The sequence below is a fragment of the Mesocricetus auratus genome, unplaced genomic scaffold (genome assembly GCF_017639785.1).
Source record: "Mesocricetus auratus isolate SY011 unplaced genomic scaffold, BCM_Maur_2.0 Super-Scaffold_100676, whole genome shotgun sequence".
Lineage (NCBI taxonomy): Eukaryota > Metazoa > Chordata > Mammalia > Rodentia > Cricetidae > Mesocricetus > Mesocricetus auratus.
The window spans coordinates 46,555,192-46,577,791 of NW_024429266.1; the positions used below are offsets into that span (position 1 = coordinate 46,555,192).

The following is a 22,600-nucleotide window of genomic DNA, read 5'->3' on the forward strand; positions in this document are numbered from 1 at the left end:
GTGCATAGTTATATATAATGTGTGGTGTCCTTTAACACACAGTCAGTGGACCCAGCCTACTTTGTTTAATAAATGTATATCCAAAAAGAGTCAAATAACTGTATTTTTGGCCAATACTATTTGTGGCATGTTTTTGTGTGGCCTGGAGTCAAAAACTATACTGGCTAAATACCATTTGTGACATGTTTTTGTGTGGCCTGAAAGCTAAGAATGATTTTTTTCTTCTTCACATTTTTAAGATCTTTTTTTTCAAGAGGAAAAAAGGGGGAAAAAAGAAATACAGAAAGTCAAGACAGAAAGAGAAAAAGAAACCATCTGTAGATCATAAATCTTTTGACACTTATTAGTTAGCCTTTTACAGAAAAATAATGGCACCTCTTATTTAAGAACTATAAAAGGTCTGAGATTTTTATGGTGTTTTCAAGCTGACAAGTTAGTTGGGCAGTTTCCTGGGTGATAACAAAAACAGGATTCCCATATAAGAGATAAAGTGCCTTACTACTGAAATCTCTTTCCAGAATGTCAGCACTAATTCCTTTTAATGAACCAACCTCCTTGTCTTACCACTCCTTACCAGTGTTATGCCATGGGCCAACCTTCAGCATGGTTTCAGAGGGGACAAAGTATGTTTGTCACGTCCAGCATGGTTCCAGGGATAGATCTGTCTGGGGTGGCAAGGTAATGAAGAAAAAACAAACACGAAGACACAGAGAACAGCTAGGATAGGCCCTCTGACAGAGAAAGAAAGCACCCAAGAAGCGCGGCCTGTTTATTGTATACAGTCGAACAGAGAGCCTGGTTATTGCTTACAGCTTAACAAGAAGGCGGTGTTATTACACACAGATAAACAAGGAGGCAGGGTAATTACATACAGCTGAACAAGGAGGCAGACTCCAGCGAGGAGCCGCTTTAAGGCCATAAACATGGGGTAAGGGTGGGAAGAGAGCAATAGTGGACAATTTTTGCATACATTATTAACATCTGCTCCTGGACCAAAGGAAGGCTTTGCCATCCCTCTGAGCCTCACCAGGGAATGGTGGTGGTTGTGTTGTGTTTGTGTGTGTGAGGTGTTATTTTTCCATGAGTCTGGGGTACTGGAGTCCTTGACATGGCTGTGCCCATGTCAACAGCACACACTCACTCAAGGCTTCCTCGATGCCACAAGGATTTAAACCTTGTGACTGGTTAAAAACAACTATTCACATCAGGAGTTGAGTAGCATTACAGCCAGGCCCTGTTTGTGGCAGTGGCTCTGTTCATGGCCTATTATATGCTCCTGGTGGTCTGTTAAAGCCATTGACACGAATGACGTTTTTAAAGAGGTTCAGTAGACACCCTTGCTGCAGCTGATGAGCAGTCAATTGTCTAATTTAGCCATCTGAAATCTTGTGCAGTCTCCTGACTCTGGCCACCTGGTCCCACACCGAGAGGTAAGTTTACGGTGAATTAAGCTGCAAATTAAACTCCAGTATTCCGTCAGGGCTATCATAGCATGGTTCATTTTTTTTTCCTCCCTAGGTAGGAATAAGTTTCTATTAGGACTTGCCATTTGCTAATCAGAATTCCACTGTTCCTTGACAAAACTGTTTAACTTTCTAAGTCTTTCCAGTGGTCTGTTTGCTTGCCTGGTTAGCTATTGGAGGAAAGCTTTGCAGGAAGAGGCCAGGCACAGGTGTTTATCATTGAGTTGGAACTAAGAGGGTCAGACGGCCTTCTCAGACCAATGTCTTTGGATCAACTATGCCTCGGGTTACTATTAAGAACTAGACAAGGACTTCTTCACTAGTTTTGCCTTCTGCCTGTGTTGTGTTTAATTCCTCTCCTTGGAATTAGGTTTATTCAACTTATATTTGGTGACTATGTTTTATCTTATTTTGGAGATCTGGGCTACCCAAGGACCATCTTTAGAAAATGTGTTCTCAAGTTCATTTCAATTGAAAACTAACTATTGCTTGTCAAACACTCACTTTCCTCCAGTTTTTTCAAGTTTTAATGTTAATAATTTATCTGTCTGACCACCAACCTTACCAAGGCTAAATCCGAGTACCCGTTTCTCTACTTTCTTTTTTTTTCTTTTTTTCGGTTTTATGAGACAGGGTTTCTCTGTATTGTTTTGGAGGCCATCGGTCTAGCCCAGCCTCGAACTCACAGAGATCCGCCTGCCTCTGCCTCCCGAGTGCTGGGATTAAAGGTGTGCGCCACCACTGCCCAGCAACCATTTCTCTACTTTCAACAAGATTTTCCCTTCCAAAAAGGCTTTAGAAGAACAAGGGAAATATCTTTTGTAAGGAAATTGTGCTTGTTGCAAGTTTAAAAGAAATAAATAGAGACCATTAGAATTAGAGATGTAGCTCAGCTGGCAAGGTGCTGGCCTAGCATGCATGCAGTTTTGGGTTCAGCCCCCAACAGTAATCCAACATGGTACAATGTCACATGCCTGTAATCCCACACAGCACTCAGCAAGGCAGAAAGGTTGGTTGTGCGAGGCCATTCTCAGCCACATAGCTAGGTTATGGGCAGCCTGGGTTACATTAGAACCCTGTCTCAGAGCAACAACAGCAAAGATACCCTCTATATATACTTATTTTGAAGATTAATACAATGATGGTATTTCCTCCATGGTATAGCTAGACAAAATTGGTAGACCCCAAATTATTCTCTAAATTAGCTATAATAAAACTCTTGAGCTGGTGATAGAGTACACTTGTAGCCTAAATACTCAAGAGGCAGAATTTCAAGGCCGGCTTGGACTACAGCAAGTGCCAGAACAGCCAGAGCTTCTCAGTGAGAACTCATCTAAAAAACTGAAAGAACAATAACAGAAACAAATAAAATCATACTTTCGTGTGTGCATTTTATTTTTTTCTATTCTTTTTTATTCCACTCCTCCTAGCACCCACACATTTGCTCTCCCCCAGATCCGTGTCTCCATTTCCTTTCAGAAAAGAACAGGCCCCTAAGGACATCAACCCAAGAACCAAGAACAAGATACAATAAGACTAGATACAAATCTTCATGTCAGGGCTCAGCCAGACAACCCAATAGGAGGAAAAGGGTTCCATGTACAGGTAAAAGAGTCAGAGACACCCCTCTCCCACTGTCTGGAATCACACAAAACACTAATAACCATATGTGCAGATACTCTATGCATATCCCCTCATGAAGGCTCTGTGATTTCCACTTCAGTCTCTATGAGCATGAGCCCTGCTTAACTGATTCTGTGGACTGTGTTCTCCTGGTGTCCTTGACCGCCCTGCCTCCTACAATTCTTACTCCCCCTCTTCTGTGTGGTTCTCTAAGCCCCAAGAGAAATGACCTGATGGAGATCTCCAGTCTGGGCTCTATCTGTCTCTGCCTTATGTTTGGAGGTGGGTATCTGCATCTTTTCCTATCAGCTGTGGGCAGAAGCCTCTCTGATGATGATTTGAGCTATGTGTGTAGTCTATAATGGGTATTTTTCCATCAGACTTTCCCTTTGCAGAGAAAACATAATTAACCTTTTACAGTAGTCATTCTGTATTTGCTTGAAGCACTTTCCTTTTGTTCTGTTTCTTTCTCTGTTTTTATCTGTTTTGTAAAGTTATAAAGATTCACTAATGAGCAAAGAAACATCCAGTTGTTGTGTCCTCATGTTAGGAATATTCAATTAGAATAAGACAGAATATCTAAGTGATATAAGTGTTGGTAAGTTTTTTGTGTTTATTTTTCAAACCTTGAAAAGTGTACTTATTGAACAGCCTTTTTTAAACCACAGTTACAAAATAAGAAAACAAGGGCTTAATTTAAAGGTAAGAAAGAAAATTCTGGCATGATTCAGTCTTCAAGTTTTTTTATTTTGGTTTTTTGAGAGAAGATTTCTCTGTGTAAAAGCCCTGGCTGTTCTGGAACTCGATCTGTAGACCAGGCTAGCCTCAGACTCAGAGATTCACCTGTGTCTGCCTCATGAATGATGGAATTAAATGAGTTATGACCTCCCAGCTCTGTCTTTAAAGTTTATATCATGAAAAATGATGTCAACACAAAGTTGTGTTTAAACAGGATCAAGGTTAAATTTATTTCATTATTTTTTTATTATTTATTTCTATATTATTTTTAAGTTCCAGGCTGGGCATAGTGGCACATTCCTTTAATTCCATCATCCAGGAGGCAGATACAGGTGGATCTCTTAAGTTCGATGCCAGTCTAGTCTACAGAGTGAATACCAGTACAGCCAGGACTACACAAGAGAAACCCTTTCTTGAAAAACAACAACAAAAACAACTACCCCCACCAAAATTCCCAGATATGAATATATATGTCCATGATATTTTAATATACATAATTAAAATATAAAACTAATTAGTAAATGAAAGTGTATTAATGGATATCATTTTAAAAGTTTTAATTTTATTAAATTTTAATGCACCAAAAATAATTAAAATTGTAAATCTCAGATCCTTGACTATAAGACATTAGTGAAGTGGTTAATCAGTAAACAAGTATTGATGCCTATTATTTAGATAGAACCCAGATATGTTGGTTATATATGCAGGGAACTCAGAAGACAATTGATTTTAATTAAAATAAGATAAACATATAAACAATTAATTGCTTTTCTCAGATCTGTAAGAGAGAAGAGGATTTGGGGCTAACCACTGTCCCCAAACCTGGACAGACACAGATCCCCCGAGGACAGGTCTCTGCGTACAAACAGACACAAGGACCTGAGCCGGGGCTGGAAAGTGTCAGCATAGCTGATGGTCTTAGTTGATTTCCATTTCTGTAACAAAACCCAATGAGCATGCAAGCATTTAATTTGGGCTCACAGTTGCAGCAGGTTAGAATCCATGACAGTCATGTCTGGGAGCCTGGCAGCAGTCAGGTGGTCGAGGCACTGGTGCAGTAGCTGAGTGCTCACATCTTGAGACAACAACCAACAGGCAAAGAGAGGTAGGTGGGAATAGCATGGACTTTTGAAACATCAAAGTCTGACCCCAGTGGCACACCTCCTCCAACAAGGCCACACCTCCTAATCCTTCCCAAACAGTTCCATACTCTGAGGACCAAGTATCAAATATATGAACCTATGGGGCCATTCTCATCTAAACAACCACACTGATGAGTAGCTAGAGGCTCAGAGCAAGCAGTTTCGAGTGGTACCTAGTCCTAGGGAGACTTGGTAATTTCGCTATTATAATAATTTTGAGGATTTGGACCTGTGTTCTATCAGTAAATATCAGAGAGAATCAAGTCACCTGTTTTATCCAGCAAGGAGCAGAGAAAAGAGAAATTTGAAATACAACAGAGAACTCTGTTCATAACAAGGTTTCTTCTAAAGATCAACCAGTTAACTTGAGTGTAGTCTGCTGGAATTTCCTGAGATTCTAACCTGACCTAGGAGATAGACTATCAAATTGCAGTCATCTGTGCCCTTCCGTGCGGGTGAAGAGAGATGCGTACATGACCAGAGAACTCTCATGGTTCAGCGTCTCTGAGACTGAGGAAGAACTGGTGAGTCCTCAGCTCAGTTCCACGCCCCCTCTTTAAAGACTGAATGCTAGCTGTCTGTCTACAGAGTGTGCTCCCTTCCTTGTAACTTAATGCCACATTTCAAGGTCTTATAGCAATTCCCTTTAATGCTACATTATGCCCAGTTATCAAGAAAAAAAAAACTAAGGTTTTTCAAACAGAATAAAGACACGATTTGAATGTATCAAAGTATCAAAAAGACACGGCAGGACTGTTGGAATTATCAGAAGAGGCGGAATGAAAACAATAATGTATGTGTTGGGAGCGCTACTGGACAAGGAAGGCATCAGGCAAGGACGGATGGGCAGTGCCAGCAGGGGAAAGGAAAGCTCATCAAAGAAACACTAGTGATCAAAACACAGTAACAGGGCCTGGCGTGGCAGGACCGTCCTGCAATCACAGGACTCAGAAGACAGAGGCAAGAATATCTCAAGTTTCAGGCCACCCAGTGCTAAACAGCAAAACCTGCTTGTAAAAATGAAGTAGGACAGTAAAACAAAACTACTGTGACAGAAACAAGGAATGATTTTAAAGGGATTATTTAAAGAATAGACATGAGTGAGGAAAGAATTTATGAGTTGGAAATAATTTCAAATGAAATCCCTCAAACTGAAAAGCAAAGACAACACAGATTGGAAGATATAGAACTAAATATCCAAGGACTATTAGAAGAAGATACAGGAAGGAACAGCAAATAAGAGAACAATAAGTTTCTGTCAGATAGCAAGCCACAGATCAAGGAAGTTCAGAGAACACCACAGAGAATAACACCCTCCTTCCCCCTAATAAAATAAACAACAACAGCACAACAAACCCTTCACTTGCAAAGTGTTAATTCCAAACTACAGAAAATATGAGATAAAGAGAGAATCCTATCATTTATACAAAATACAAAAGCTAGGAAATGTTCATTCTTAGGTTCTACAGAACAGTAACTATTGTCCACACAATCTATTACATGCAAAAAAGAATTAGAAGAGATGGTACTCAATGTTCATAATCCACAGTTACAATTGTTTGACAAGACAGAAATGCCAGTTACTCTGGTTGGATCATTACATGTAGGTATCAAGTTATCATATTGTCACATATAAGTATATGCACATATTAGGTTAAAAAGAAAGTCACTAAATTCTGAATAATTCCAGAAGTGGGAAAATACCTGAGCAATAAAGGAACAAGGCAAAGAGTTTCATTTACCTTGGAGACAACATGCAAACAGAAGAGAGCACAGTGAGGTCTTCAGAGTGCTGAGACAAGCTGCATATGGTGCCGACATCTATACCTAACACTCAGGAGGTAAAGGCAAGAGCATAGACAGTTTGAGCTAGCCCCGGCTACTAGGTGAGTCTGATGTCAATCTCAGCCACATAGCAAGACACACTTCTTCAAACAAACAAGCAATCCGCGCCCCCCCAAACAAAATAAAAGCCTGAAACTTTGCTAAACTACAGCTTCACATTTTTTAAAATTATCCTGTAAAACTGAAGGAGGTATAAACACCTTCTTAGACAAACGGAAAGAATTTGTTGCACACAGATAGATTATCCTCACAGGGAATAAATAACAAATAAATTTCCCTTACAGGGAAATAAATAATGCAGTTAAGAAATTCAAAATTTCATAAAGAAAGCAAGAAAGGAACACATGAAATTATAATGATAACTTTATTTTTTGTGTTATCATGACTAATTATAATATCACACTTTGATGAAAATAATAATAGCAACAATGTATGTATTATGTGGACTTACATGGATGTGTGTCCATATACATGTATAAATATGTTATTATTTGGCTATGAAGTGTTCCCTCCTTTCAAGAAATACTGTGTGAAAGGCTTAGTCACCAGCTGCTGATCCTATTGGGAAAACATTTATTACCGAGGGCGCTAACTACTGTGGTGATAGTTGGTTTATAATCTAATAAAGCTTGCCTGAAGATGAGACTGTAAATGTAGCCACAGCCATAGAGGCCCCGCAGTGGTGGAGCACACCTTTAATCCAGGACTCAGGAGACACAGGCAGATGGATCTCTGTGAGTTCAAGGCCAGCCTGGAAAAACCCTGTCTCGAAAACCAAACCAAACCTAACCAAACCAAACCAAACCAAACCAAACCAAACCAAACAACTCGGAAGTCTGAAAGCGTAGTAATTAATAGTTTGAGATTTCTGAGCGATAGCTTCCCTGCTCCCAACCTGAAACCATTTGAGGCTTTTGGTGATTGATTACCCGGGAGAAGTTGCGGGGATGGAAAAAGTTATTTCCAAAAAAAAAGGAAGTGTGTGTGTGTGTGTGGGGGGAGAGTCAACAATTAATTGTATTTCATCAGCGCCTTAGGATGCTTTCAGCTTAACTCTCGTATTCATTTCATTCTGTCCATCAACCAAGCATTGGGAGACCAGCCCCTCACAAATGATGCCCGAACTGTTTTCCAACTCGTCTTCTCCACTTTGCACATGCACCCCTAATCACAACTCAAACTACAAAACGTCTACATTCCGAACCACCCCCAGTTTTCGGTGGTAGCTCATCCTGACCACAGGGACCTAAAAGGTCGGCAAACTGCACTGGGAGGAAAGCTAAGTAAGCCACGCGCGGGGAAAGTTAATGAACTCGGCGCGCGCTCTAGGATGCCCCGCGCAGGAGCGCCCGGCAGGTGCGCGCGCACCTGTCGCTCGCTCGCTCGCTCGCCCAGCTCATGCTATGCGCTCGCCCGGTGCGCGCCGTGGAACCGGAGCCGGAACCGGAGCCGGGCCCCGTCCCGCTAATGCTCGGCACCTGGGAGCGGCGGGGCCGCTCTCCCGGTCTCCCCGGAGTCGGCGGCGTGCCCCGCGGGAGTCTGGGAGGCTGGTCCGCTGGTCCGGTCGCACCGCCCCCTGGCGGCGGCCCGCGGAGCTGTCGGAGCGTGGGTCGGTCAGGCGTTCTCCGCGGGCAGCCCGCGGCGGGGCCTTGCCTTATATAGCGCGGGGTCCTCGGCGGCCTGGGTGGCTACTGCCCGTGCTGCTGTCGTAGACGCGGACGGCTGTTGGTGGCGGCGGCTGTTGGTTCGCGGCGGCGGCGGCGGCGGCGGCGGCGGCGGACGGCGAGGGCGAGGCGCCGGGGGAAGGAGGAGGCAGGCGCGGCGGCGACGGCGGTGGCCGGGGCCCGCGGCGGCGGCGGCGGCGGCAGCGAAGGGGGGCGAAGATGGCGGACGTGCTCAGCGTCCTGCGACAGTACAACATCCAGAAGAAGGAGATCGTGGTCAAGGGAGACGAAGTCATCTTCGGGGAGTTCTCCTGGCCCAAGAACGTGAAGACCAACTATGTGGTTTGGGGGTGAGTGCGTCGTCGCCCGTGGCCTAGTGGTGGTGGCGGGGCAGCGCCTGGCGCCCCTGGGCGACCTCGTCCCTAAGCCCTCCTCCTTCTTCCCCCCTGCCCGGTCCCTCGGGGATGGGAGGAAAAAAAGGGTGCTTTGGGGAAAAGTTATTCCCTGCAGCAGAAGTTGCACTTTTCGGGTGAGCAGGGGAGAGGCGGAGCGGGTTCTGGAGCCATCAGGTCTTCTCTGTGCTGGACAAGCCGCAGGGGAAGGGACCTTGGGAGTTTCCGACTTTGCCCAGTTGGTGGTCACCCAGATGTCTAGGTTGGGTGTCCGCGCCGGGCACGGCTGCTTGCTGAACGGCTACCTGGACCTAGTAGGTACAGAAGCACAGAGCGCAGCAGCTGGCGGCCACCAAGTCGCTTTTTGTTCTTAGTGTTTTTTTTTCGTCCAGGGGCTGCCATGTGTTGCAACTGTCTCCTTTGGGTTTTGGAGCGCTAGGGTAATTTTGTTTCTTTCCCGCCCCCCCTTCCGTTGGGGAGGGTGATGCTATCCCTCAAGATAAAAAAGAGAAGGGGATAGACTACTACTTGAAGTTCAGGAAAGAGAGATTGGGAGAGTTTGGAAGTCTGCAAGATGAGTGTTCCAGATGAAAGCAGGACTTGGTTGGGCAGCAAGTTACTGGTGAAATGCCGTTGAGGTCTTTTTTTTACATACGGGTCTGAGAAATTGATCCTATGTGCTTTTCGGAAAGCGCCCTAACGAAAAATGTTTGGGAATATTGATCCATGCATGCCATGGATTAATTTAAGCCATTCAGGAAATCACCGAGGATCAAGTTTAATAATCCTTTGGGGGCCTCTTTAATGACGTTATTGTCATTGATGCGTCGCTTTGATAGAATCACGGAGTCAGAATTTTGGTACCCATTTTTTGTTTGACTGAATGATTTTATGAATGGTCAATGAAAAACTAGAAAACTTTAAGATTTCTTTTGACTTACTGATTCCCATTTTGAAATGCTGATTAAGTGACATTCCGAGTTTACCGTGTCTTACTCTTTCAAATAAATTATGCAGAACTTGGTTTTTTTGTTTTTGTTTTTACGAGACAGGGTTTCTCTGTATTGTTTTGGAGGCTGTCGGTCCAGCCCGGCCTCTAACTCACAGAGATCCGCCTGCCTCTGCCTCCCGAGTGCTGGGATTAAAGGCGTGTTCGCCACCAACGCCCGGCCTCAGAAATTGGATTTTAATGAATATTTTTCATTAAAAACTCAAGGTATAGCTGTGTGTGGTGGTGAAAGCCTTTAATCCCAGCACTAGGGAGGCAGAGGCAGGTGGCTCTCTGAGTTCAAGGCCAGACTGACTGGTCTACAGAGCAAGTTTCAGGACAGCCAGGATTGTTTAACAGAGAAACCAACCCTCCCACCCCCCCCAAGGAAACAAAAGGAAACAAAGCGACTCAAGGTATAAAGTTTAATTTGAGAACTAGGAAAAAGCTGAAAACTCTGGTTCCTTCCAGCCTTACACAAGGTTAGCCTATTTTGGGTAGAAAAGATGAAGCAGATTAAGTTGATGTGAAATGTTTCTAGCTGATCGGATGAGAACAGCTGTTTAGTTTACTTCTAAACTGAGCAGTGCACGTCTTTAATCCCAGCACTCTGGAGGCTATGGCAGGCAGATCTCTGAGTTCCAGGCCAGCCTCATACAAAGCTCGAGTTCTGCTACAGTCAAAGCTACACAGAGAAACCTTGTCTCGACACCCCTACCCAAAGTTGTTTATGTCTAGGGGGCGGTTCATGGAAATTCTTGACATGCCTCCATTCTACAAATCCCCTTCCTTGAATAAATGCATAAACAGATGGATAAGCTTTAGCGAATGGGTAAGAATTCTGAGTGAAATGGGGGAATAGTCTTCCATTATGAGGGGACTGTATATTTAAGATATGAAACCTGAAAGGACATGTTTTGACAAGCGCTTATAAACAAGTGAAAAGTAAAGCTTAGAAAAACATTGAAACTTTCAACATCAGATCTTCAGCAGTTATTTTCTACATGTATGCACATAAATATGTACATGTGTAAAAGACTAATCAGTACCCTTCATGCAGTCAGTACTTTCTGCTAGTTTTTATAATTACTTTGTATTGATTAGTTTGTAGTGATTAACAAGTAATGACTGATTTCATAGAGGAAAAATGATAATAGAAGTTATTAAGGTAGGTTTAGGACATTGACAGATGGAGTCATATAGTTTAACCATAATAACTATAAATGGAGGAAGAAGGGAGACTTGGAAAACTGTGTGTGTGTTTGCATTAGAGAGCTTGTACCCCCCCCAAGACTACATTGCTACATTGTCTAATCACAGATAGAAGTGTATTTTGGTTTTGTGTTTAGTTTGAGAGACATTTTAAGGATCGCCTGTGAAGTTGACCCTGTTTACTTTTCAGTATATTGTTGAGGGTGTTGTATGGCAGTATCTTGTCTGGAAAGAACCATAAGATGTTCATTTTGTAAGTGAAGCCCTAGTGATACCTTCCCCTAAGCAGTTTGTTTTCTCTGAATGACCCTTTCCATTGTGCAGTTGGCTGGCTTTCTCTGTTGACAGAGCCCAGAACTCAATTTCTGTGTAAAGTGAGGCTGAGTACTTGCCTAGCACGGATGGGTTCCTGCATTTGATCTCTGGCATCACATACAACATGCCACCCTCAGCTATGTAGCGGGTTCGAGGGCAGCTGGGATACATGAGACCTTGCTTAGAAATGGAAAAGAAAAAAGTACATATAGTATTTTAGAATAGGAATTTATATGCTCTGTTTCTTTCGTTTTTATTTTGTCTTTTTGTCTCAACAACAACTCACTTGTGAGCATTTATATTGCACATATATTTTTGCTGTGTTAAATACATTGTTAGATAATCAGTTAGCTATAGATGAATGAATACATGTAACTAAGGTCAAATATTTGATTTGAACACTTTAATAAAACTCATGCTTTAATCATTTTAGGACTGGAAAGGAAGGCCAACCCAGAGAATACTACACATTGGATTCTATCTTATTTCTACTTAATAATGTGCATCTTTCTCATCCTGTTTATGTCCGACGTGCAGCTGTAAGTAGAATTCATTTTAACATTTCATTGATTAAACAATCATTGTTTGGTGTGGAAAACTTTCCCTGAAATGGTTTTGGACAGTCAAAATTAAGTTGCTGTGTGATTTACTCAATTGGGTATTGGAGGAGGAACACAGGTTTCGTGGAGCCCAGGCTGGCCTCCAGAATCTTTGTAGGTGAGGATGATCTTGAACTTCTGATTCTCTACCTCAAGTTCTGGGATTGAGGATGATCTTGAACTTCTGATTCTCTACCTCAAGTTCTGGGATTAAATGTGTGTGCAATCATGCCTTGTTCATATGGTGTTGGACACCGAACCAGGGCTTCATGAATACTATGTAAGTCCTAGAGGTACCCACAGCCCTTTAGCTTTTAAAAATGAGGTCCTTATCAGATCTTGGTGGAGTAACACATAGAATTATTTTGGAGATATTGATATAATCAAATGTTCACTCTAAATGTTTTAGCTTATGAGTACATGTTAGTGCATTGTTTTAATTTAAAGTAGTAAATTTAAATTCTTAAAACAGACTTCATAAGCACCATCATTGTGCTTTCCATCACAAGAGCTACTCTTTGACTATTTCACACTACTGCTGGATTGTATTATGTTGTAGGAAATTTACGTTTATAAATTTCCTTCAAAGCAGTGATAGCTGCAGTTTGTGCATAGCAGTTTGTTATTTGGACCAACTGAGAAAGAACTCACTTTGAATGGCTTCAGTATTCATATTCAGTAGGACTGCTTTTCAGAAAAAGAAAGAAACACATTCAATGTTAAATACATTTTTAAATACTTAAAATTGGTAAGTAGCAGGGAAAATATTAGCAATTGACCATTACATTGTTCTTTATTAGAGCTTTAAATAAAAATGAATCAGGCATTGGACAGTGGTGGAGCAAGCCTTTAATCTCAATATTTGGGAGGCAAAGGCAGGTGGATCTCTTGAGTTCTAGGACAACCAGGACTGTTAGAGAGAAACCCTGTTTCAAAACAACAAACGGAAAAAAAAAAAAAAAACCAAAAAAAACAAAACTGAATCAAGCAATAATTAGAATTAATTGTTAAATAATTTAAGTACTTAGAGATTTAAAGATTATATTCTTTATAGTGGTTACAATTCATAACTAATAGTTACAGTTGTTACTGTGGACCCTAGGATTTTAAAGTCATATAAGATGTAACACTTATTTTCTTAAGAATTTTCCCACTTAAAAGGAGTAGAAATCTGAGGTTCTATAATAGTTGTACAGATTAAAGGTTGCTTTTTTTTTTTTGGTTTTTTCGAGACAGGGTTTCTCTGTGGCTTTGGAGGCTGTCCTGGAACTCGCTTGGTAGTCCAGGCTGGTCTCGAACTCAGAGATCGGCCTGCCTCTGCCTCCTGAGTGCTGGGATTAAAGGCGTGCGCTACCAACGCCCGGCTTAAAGGTTGCTTTTTTAATTGCCATGTTATTAGCTCTGTTGCACTGACTCTTCCTGGAGTAGGTGCTCCTGACCCCTGGTGCCTTTTAGTGTCAGCAGACCTGTAGCTTCTCAGATGGCTCCAATGTGGGCTATACTTTAAGTGATTCAGAAATACCTCATCAGATATGTGTAATGTTCCATGTAGGCTGATTAAAAAATGACAAAGACAGAAACTTGTATATATACTCATAAGGAAAAACTAAAATTTAGCCTGATCTTTGAAAAAAAATTAAGTGCTTTATTTGTTCAGTTAGGACAAAAAATTATGTGCAAATACTGGGTGTTGTTGTGATATATAGTGGTCATTGTGAGGTAATTGACTAGTGATACTAAGTATTACTGCTTCATTTTTTTTAAAAATTTATTTATTTATTACATATACTGTTCTCTGCCCACATACCCGCAGAGGGCACCAGATTGAATTGTAGATGGTTGTGAGCCACCATGTGGTTGCCGGGAATTGAACTCAGGACCTCTGGAAGAACAGTCAGTACTCTCAACCTCTGAGCCATCTCTCCAGCCCCTGTTTTTGTTTTTTGTTTTTGTTTTGTTTTTAGAGACAGGGTTTCTCTGTATTGCTTTGGAGCCTGTCCTGGAACTCAAAATGCAAAATGATAAGGAAAATTGTAAAGGCAAAATTCATTGGTCCAAAGAAGACTTGATTCCTGAAGTATACATTTTATTTGTTTTAATCATCTTTTAAAAAGTGCTTTTTTTTTTTTTTTTTTTTTTTTTTTTTTGGTTTTCCGAGACAGGGTTTCTCTGTATTGTTTTGGAGGCTGTCGGTCCAGCCCAGCCTCGAACTCACAGAGATCCGCCTGCCTCTGCCTCCCGAGTGCAGGGATTAAAGGCGTGCGCCACCACCACCCGGCAATTTTCAAGAATTTTAGATAATTTTTAGCTGTTTTTAAAAAAACAAATGTGAGTTTAAATAGATGTTACTAAGGTATGTTCAATAAATTCAGAGGCTACATGATATTTATCAAGTTTCATAGTTGCTTCCACTCAATATCTAATTTGTAATTTTGGCTTCAGACCGAAAATATTCCTGTGGTTAGAAGACCTGACCGAAAAGATCTACTTGGATATCTCAATGGGGAAGCATGTGAGTAGTTTTAAAATTGCACCCACTTTTAAACATTGTTTTCAGTCTTCCTTATGAAATAAGATGTAGTGAGAAGACTATATTGCTACTTACCTGAAGCTGTGTCTGTGTGCTTCTCCCTGGAGATGCACAGCGTTGTCTAGTTTTAGGCTGTCACTCCACCCTTGCACAAGGATTCTAGTCATAAACATGTCTCTGTAATTACTATTTCTGTTTTCCCCTTCTTCTGAATGATCACCTTTTAGAATGCATGTAGAAATGTGTATTCTTTACAAATTATTTTTGATTTCATATTTCTCTCTGCTTTTTTTTTTTTTTTTTTTTTTTTTGAGACAGGGCCTTTCTATGTAGCCGTCGCTGTCTTGGAGCTCACTATTTAGTCCAAGCTGGCCTTGAACTCACAGAGATCCGCCTGTCTGCTTCCAGAGTGCTAGGATTAAAGCACTGCCTGGCTGATTGCATATTTCTGTCATCACTGTTTTTATTACTATAAAAAGAAAGACTTGACATAATATCGCTACTTCTTTACCTGCTGGAAGTTCCTCCTGCTTAGCTTTCATCCTTACTATCCCATTACAGTTAGAGAGATTTGGAGTTGCCATATCCTTTGTTTCTTTTTACTGTCTTCACTTAGGAACATTTGCTACTGTTTGAGAGTGCGGTTTTGAAGTTCTTCACTTGGTGTTTGCAACCCTAGACTTTGGGTATTCTTTCTTTTCATTGTTTACTTTTCAGAATATCTTTGTCACATGATATTTCTATACCATATTGATATTATTTACTATTGAGAGAAATGTAAACAAATAAGATGCAGTATTAAGTTATAACTATAAAGTCAAGGGTAGTATGTTACAGTTTAATAATCATCTCTGACAGTTTCATTGAGCTCGGTAAGCACAAGTATCTGCTTAAAATGTCATGTAATATAATCTTGTAATGAGATTACCTATTGAGAATATTGTATGTTGTAAGAAGCGATTTCTTTCAGTTCTTAGATAATGCTTCCATAATGTATCATGTGTACAACTAAATTATGGGTTACTGACTATCTTATTGTTAAGTAGCTTCTGGTAAACAGCAATGTATTAGTTTTTTGAGCAGTTTTTTGAGAAGTCAAATTTATACATGAGCCTTCATCTTGATGAGAGAATCAGTGCTCCAAACCCCATGTTCAAGTCAATTGCATGTATCTCCAACTGACTCTGCTTCATATTTATAAATTTACTGTTGTCATCTTTCTTTAAATGCTTAACAGGCTTCTGAAATCTAGCATGTCCAAAATAGAGTGCCCAATTTTCTCCTTTCCATTTCCACCCACACAAAACAAAACAGTGAGTCTGTTCTCATCTTAGAGAGGAGTGATGGTTCCTTATGTGACTTCATGAAGTGACTTAGGACATAAACTCCAGTGAAAGTATTTTTTGGACATAAGTCCTTTTCTCAGGTGTGAAAACCATGACAGTTTTCCCACTCTACTCCAGCCGTATCCCACTTCTTTTTTCTAAAATCTCCTCATATGCTCCTACTCTTTATTTGATAGTTTATTCTGTATTTAACAAGATTTGTCTTTGAAAAACTGTGTAAATTTAATGAGCCATTTGTCTACGTAGGGCCATCTGTGGGTTCTATCACACGTGGGATAAAGCTCATGCTTCTTACCATTTAAACTCAATGATCATGTTTCTGCCTAAATCTCTGACTTCATCCTCCATCATTCTTTTTTTTTTTTTATCAAAGCAGTCAGTGATCTTTCAGTTGGTTTAGTTAATCTTAGAGGCTCTGTGATCGCTTTTCTTTTTGTCTTCAATTGTCTTATTGTTATTGGGCTCCCATCTTCCATCCATGCTCATATTCTTGCAGGTATCGTTCTGTCATTGAAGACATCTCTGACCATTCTAAAGTGCAAAATAACATCCACCCTCATGTCTGTCTGTGTGTAATCAAATCCTATTTATTTTCCAAACAAATGCTGTATTTTTACCCGAAGTTATATTTATTGATTTTTTTTTGATATTGTCTACTAGAGAGTGAACCTTAAAGTAACAATTGTTTCACTTGACTTATTTTATTACTCATTAAGGTTTAGAACAGCAGTGTATAGTAATTTGAGTAATTTTTTATAGGATATACATAAATTAGTACTATAGAAATAGACTAGATCTCACCTTCCCTGGGATAGAATTTGTTACTGTTAATAGCAGCTGTGTTACACGTTCTGCCCCATGTTTTAGGCTGTAGTGTTGGTTTGTGTAGAGAATATTGTGCATAATAGGAAGACCTCCAGGGCTGCTTTCTTGTGATATTTTCATTCTGCAAGTTCCTAACCTAGTCTTTACAACTTCTTTTTCTTTTTCTTTTTTGGGCAAATTTTATGTGTGTGGTTGTATGTGCCACAGCTCGTATGTGGAGGTCAGACAATAACTTGGAGTTAGTTCTCTTCTTCTACCTTTATGTAGCTTCTAAGAATCAAAGTTAGATTGCTGGGTTTGTATAGCAGGCTCTTTAGTTGTATTATGCAAAGTCTTATTACTTTCATACAGGGTAAACAAAGAATGAGGAGGAATCCTGAAATTCCTGCAAACAAAGGCAGTTGAGATGCAAAGATCAAAAAAAGACTCTTTATTTTTGTTTGAATCAAAGCAAACTTAATCATGAGAATCAGAATCATGGTAAACCTTTTTTTTTTTAACCATCAGTTTTATACAGTTTGTGGTTCAGAAGCAACATAGGCAAAAAAACCAAAACGGTGGTACAGTTCAGGCTGCCCCACCCCACCTGAAGTAACTCATTCCTGTTCCCCAAGGGGCACAGAATCCAAGACCCTTTCCTGGCAGGACCCACTTAGCTACAGGCCCCTGGAGAGGGCTTAAGCTCTAAGGGGTCAAGGCTGGAGGGAGGGAACCTGCACCTTGTCCCCTTGGTGTCATGGTAAAACTTTAAAAAATACATTCTTTTCTTCTTAGGCTCACTCTTATTCTCTCTTAAAAATTTAGTTTTGCTAAGTATTTCAGATGCACCTGGTAAATCTGTTCACTTTGGGAGAGTGTGTTACCTATAGGACAAATTTAGTTCTCAAATGTATTGTTTTGAATTAAGCAAAGATGTTACTAGTTCATGGAAAAGTTAAACTGCAGTTAAGATAATGTTATAATTGCTTAAAGACATTCACTGTTAACTTGTGTTACATGTTTAAAAGCATGATCTCAACAAAAGCCTAGGCAACTTTTCTTGAGCAGTAGAACTACACAAATAATTTTAAGCTTTATTTGGTAAAATTGAGTATCTTAATTTGAGGAAAAACAAATATAAAGATACTAATTATTCTGGAGTGTAGAACTTAAAAGACCTAGTGATTTAAAAACTGAGAATGAATAGATACATTAATAAAACAATTTTCATATGTTAGATAAGAAATACAGATGTGAGGCTGACCTTACGGTATGATGGTAGTGCATCTGACTCCAGAAATACACATATCAAATTTACCATTTGAATAAAGATGTGTGAGAGTAATGGGATTATTAGTTAGTATTTTGATTAAAAATGAAAAGTTCTCTATCATTAAAAAACAGCAAGGCAGTGGTGATTAAAAACCTCAGGATGCAGAGGCAGGTGGATCTCAGTGAGTTCTAGACTAGCCTGGTCTACAGAACTAGTTCCAGGATACTCAGGGCTTCACAAAGAAACCCTGTCTTGAAAACAACAACAACAAAAAACCAAACCACCACCAACAAAAAAGATATACTAGGAAAATGTTTCATCTGCTGTAGTTAGTTATACTAGTTACCACAAGAAGTATGACCTTGGAAATAGACACACAAAAGACCAACAGCTTGAATAGTTATAATGAACATATAATTAACAGAAAAGGTGGTAAATCACTTGTAATTTTATAATAAATTACAGATTTAAAGGGTATAAAGATAAGACTTTAAATTTTGCTGTTTGTCAGTAAACTCTGGTGAGACTGCGAGGGAGCATTCGGCATTGTTGGTTGTGTTACTTTATAATCTTCTGAAGTTGTTGACAGTTCATTACAAATGAAATAGAAACTCTACATTTGTCCTAGAGCTGTATTTTAAGATGTAAAAAGTGGCCATGCGTTGGTAGAACACCCCTTTAATCCCATCACTTGGGAGGCAGAGGCAGAAGGATCTCTGTGAGTTCAAGGCCAGCCTGGTCTATAGAGCGAGTTCCAGGACAGCCTCAAAAACAATACAGAGAAACCCTGTCTCAGAAAACCAAAAAAAAAAAAGATGTAAAATGTGACATGCATGTGAAGAGTTTCTTCATGCTATTGTTTGTAATAACAAAAGACTTAGAATTGAACTGCCTACTCATAGGGAACTAGTCAAATGAATTATAATTATTCCATACAATAGGATACCCCATAGATGTAAAAAGACAAAGTTAGGGAACTACCTGTGTACTGGTATGGAAGAGGTGTCCAAGCTTGTACTCTTTTGTAAATGGTAAACAAGTTTTAGAATATCCTGTGTATTATGCTGCCTTTGTGCACAAAGGTACAAATAAAGTGTAGTTTGTATTTCTTGTATTTGTAGAAGGATATGCAAGACAATAACTTGTTATATAGGGGCGTAGGAACTTGGTGGAAGGGGCCCAGGTACTCTTTTTGAATAGTTTTATTTTGAGCCATTTAAAAGTAAAATAATTTGAAGGATAGTTGGAAGTGTCCTACTGATTGTGAATAACTAAAATTTGTATATTAATTTGATAGTGTGTATATTTAAGTATTTGGAGGAAGCATACTCTCTAAATGTGTTTTTTTTTTTTAATGGGGGAGAATAATCTGAACTGACCGTTTAACTTAAGTAATCGACATCTCACTAGTTTGTAAGCTAAACTGTTAAGAATCATTTGTTCTTTCACAGACTTTAGAACACAGAGACATCCTGTTAATAAAATACTTTAATAGAGCTGCTTTTTGAAACCATCTTACCTAGGGAAATCCTCCTATGGATATAAGAAATAAAACAAAGCTTGAGCATTTCTCCTGGAATAACATCTAAAATATATGTGCAAATGTTGATATGCTTATATGATTTTTCTTTTTCATTTTCAGCAACATCAGCAAGCATAGATAGGAGTGCCCCCCTGGAAATAGGTCTTCAGCGGTCCACTCAAGGTACACCATGTCACATCTTTATCTTGAACTTTAAAATCCCTTTCCTAAAGTGCACACTTACTTGCTTCTTTTTTCTTACAGTCAAAAGAGCTGCAGATGAAGTTTTAGCAGAAGCAAAGAAACCACGAATTGAGGTAATAGAACTCTAATTTTTAAAGTAATGTGTTTCATACTGAAATTGGAATTGTGTAGAAATAAGAATTTTTCATAGACTGGGCAGTGGTGGTGCATGCCTTTAATCCCAGCACTTGGGGGGCAGAGGCAGGCGGATCTCTGTGAGTTCAAGGCCAGTCTGGTCTACAGAGAGAGTCCCAGGATAGCCAGGGCAATTACACAGAGAATTTTGTCTTGAAAAATAAAAATTCTAGCAGCCTTTTTTTCCTGAAAAGTAGATCAATAGGGGGCTTGCGTTATACTGTATTAAGTTCTGTGGTGAATATGCCATTTTATTTTCTTTGCTATTCTTTGCCTTATTCTATGGAAACAATGCCCTATGTCTAGGGTAAGAAACTATTATCTGATCATGTTAAAGGTTGTGTGCTAAATATTTTAGGTTTTCAGGGCCCTTCAGTCTTAGATTGTCGTGTTTCCATCTTTCTAGTCTCTGTTACTATATACACACATATATAGTAAGCATTCATAAATCACACATAAATTGATAGGTAAATGTAGTTGTTTTAATAAAACTATAAGATGGTGGGAGCCAGAATTGGTTCTCTGACTTCTAGAATAAGGTAGCATGGGGGATATTCATCACTGAGGGAAGTCAGGACAGGAACTCAAACAGGGCAGGAATGTGGAGGCAGGTGGTGACGCAGAAGCCCTGGAGGGGTGCTGCTTACTGGCCTGCTCAGCCCCTTCCCTTCCCCTTTCCTTTTTTATTTCTGGTATTTTCCTTTTTTAAAAAATATTATTTTTCATTTGTTTTACATACTAGCCACAGTTTCCACTCCTTCCTCTCTTCCCGTCTATTCCCCATCCACCCCTCTTCCCTTCAGAGAGGGGCAGGGGCAGGTGTGCCATGGGAGTCAACAAAACCTGTGATATCACTTGAGCTCCTCCCCCTGCATCAAGTCTGCATGGGAAATAGGTTCCAAAAAGCCATCTCATGTGCTGGGGACAGGTCCTGATCCCACTGCTAGGGGGCCCCACAAACAGACCAAGCTACAACTAACTGTCTACCACATGCAGAGATCCTAAGTTGGTCTCATGCAGGCCCCATAGCTGTTGGTCTAGAGTCCTTGAGCTCCCATTATCCCAGGTCAGCTGTCTCTGTGGGGTTCCCCTTCATGATCTTGACCCCACTTGCTTGTACAATCTCCTCCCTCTCTCCAACTGGACTCCCAGAGCTTGGCCCAGTGCTTGACTGTGAATCTCTGCATCTGCTTCCATCTGAGAGGAGGGAACCCCGATTGAGAAGATGCCTCCTTAAAATTGGACTGTCGACAAGCCTGTAGAGCATTTTTTAAATTAGTGATTCATGTGGGAGGGCCCAGCGTATTGTGATCCAGCATTACTGGATGAAGGCTCTCAGTTGACAATTAGGGTAGTCACGAATCTGATTACAGGAGAAGGCCAGTTGAGGCACTCTTTCCATTATTGCTATTAGTCTTAACTGGGGGCATCCTTGTGGATTCCTGGGAGTTTCCCTGTCACTAGGTTTTTTCAAAATGGCCCCCTCTATCACATTATCTCTTTCATTACTCTTCCCCTTGCTCACCCCTAACTCAACCAACCCGATGCCTTATGTTCCCATTCCCCTATCCCCTCCATCAGTCTTCCCCCCTTCCCCTAGGTTACCCAGGACATCTTATCTATTTCCCCTTCTCAGAGAAATCCATAAATCCCTTATAGGGTCCTCCTTGTTACCCAGCTTCTCCAGGGCTGTGGATTGTAGCCTGGTTATCCTTTGCTTTACATCTAATACTCACTTATGAGTGAGTGCATACCATGTTTGTCTTTCTGGGTCTGGATGATTTTTTTTTCTAGTTCATACATTTGCTTACAAATTTCATGTCATTGTTTTTTTGTAACCACTGAGTAATGCTCCATTGTGTTCTTGGTTTGAGGGGCAGCTAGGTTGTTTCCAGGGTCTGGCTATTACGAATAACGCTGCTGTAAACATAGTTGAGCAAGTGTCCTTGTGGTGTGATTGAGCATCCTTTGGGTATATGCCCAAGATTGGTATAGCTGGGTCTTTGAGGTAGATTGATACCCAATTTTCTGAGAAACTGCCATACTGATTTCCAAATAGAACCGAGGACTACCAACCTAGGAATGGCCCGCTGGGCCCTCCCACATGAGTCACTAATTAAGAAAATACAGTCTTGTCTACAGCCCAATTTTATGGAGGCATTTTCTCAATTGGGGTTTCCTCTTCTAAGATGACTCAAGCCTTCAGGTTGACATAAACTAGCCAGCACACATGGTTTATTAGAACATAGCCCTATTGTAAGTCAAGGAACCTCAGAAATCAGCTCCAGACTTACATGTTCCAAAATACACTGTTGTGTTTGTGAAAGTAAAAGGTCTTAAAAGTTGATTTAAGTACAATATTACATGAAACTGTACTGTTGTGATCTTGGTAAAGAGTTAATTTTTCATGATTTTTTTCTTGTAAAAGTCAAATAAAACTAACCGGTGATTTTTTTTTTAAAAGGATGAAGAGTGTGTGCGACTTGATAAGGAGAGATTGGCAGCTCGATTGGAAGGCCATAAAGAGGGGATTGTACAGACTGAACAGATTAGGTAAAGGTTTCTTCAGTAGATAGTATGGATTTTATTTAAAGGTGTGTTGAAAATGGGGTGTTTAGATGTTACAATTTACATTTGCATCTTTTTTTCATTGTATGTCCCTGTTCCCTAAGTTTAGAAGAATGCAATTGTCTGTTGAAATCTGTTGGTTATTAGTCTAGGATCTTTGCACAGATGCTAATACCCAGAGGTGCTCAAGTTCCTTGA

General features: G+C 40.3%; 1 protein-coding gene across 1 annotated transcript in view; it reads left to right on the forward strand.

The window, feature by feature from the left end:
* Nucleotides 1-8,636: 8,636 nt before the first annotated feature.
* Nucleotides 8,637-22,600, forward strand: part of Cdc73 (cell division cycle 73) — a 109,059-nt gene continuing 95,095 nt past the window's right edge. Inside the window, exons 1-6 of the mRNA XM_005073452.4 lie at nucleotides 8,637-8,825; nucleotides 11,816-11,921; nucleotides 14,424-14,493; nucleotides 19,577-19,639; nucleotides 19,721-19,773; nucleotides 22,299-22,387. Coding sequence (XP_005073509.1) covers nucleotides 8,695-8,825; nucleotides 11,816-11,921; nucleotides 14,424-14,493; nucleotides 19,577-19,639; nucleotides 19,721-19,773; nucleotides 22,299-22,387 — 512 coding nt within the window. The 5' untranslated portion in view covers nucleotides 8,637-8,694. The remainder of the gene's footprint in view (nucleotides 8,826-11,815; nucleotides 11,922-14,423; nucleotides 14,494-19,576; nucleotides 19,640-19,720; nucleotides 19,774-22,298; nucleotides 22,388-22,600) is intronic.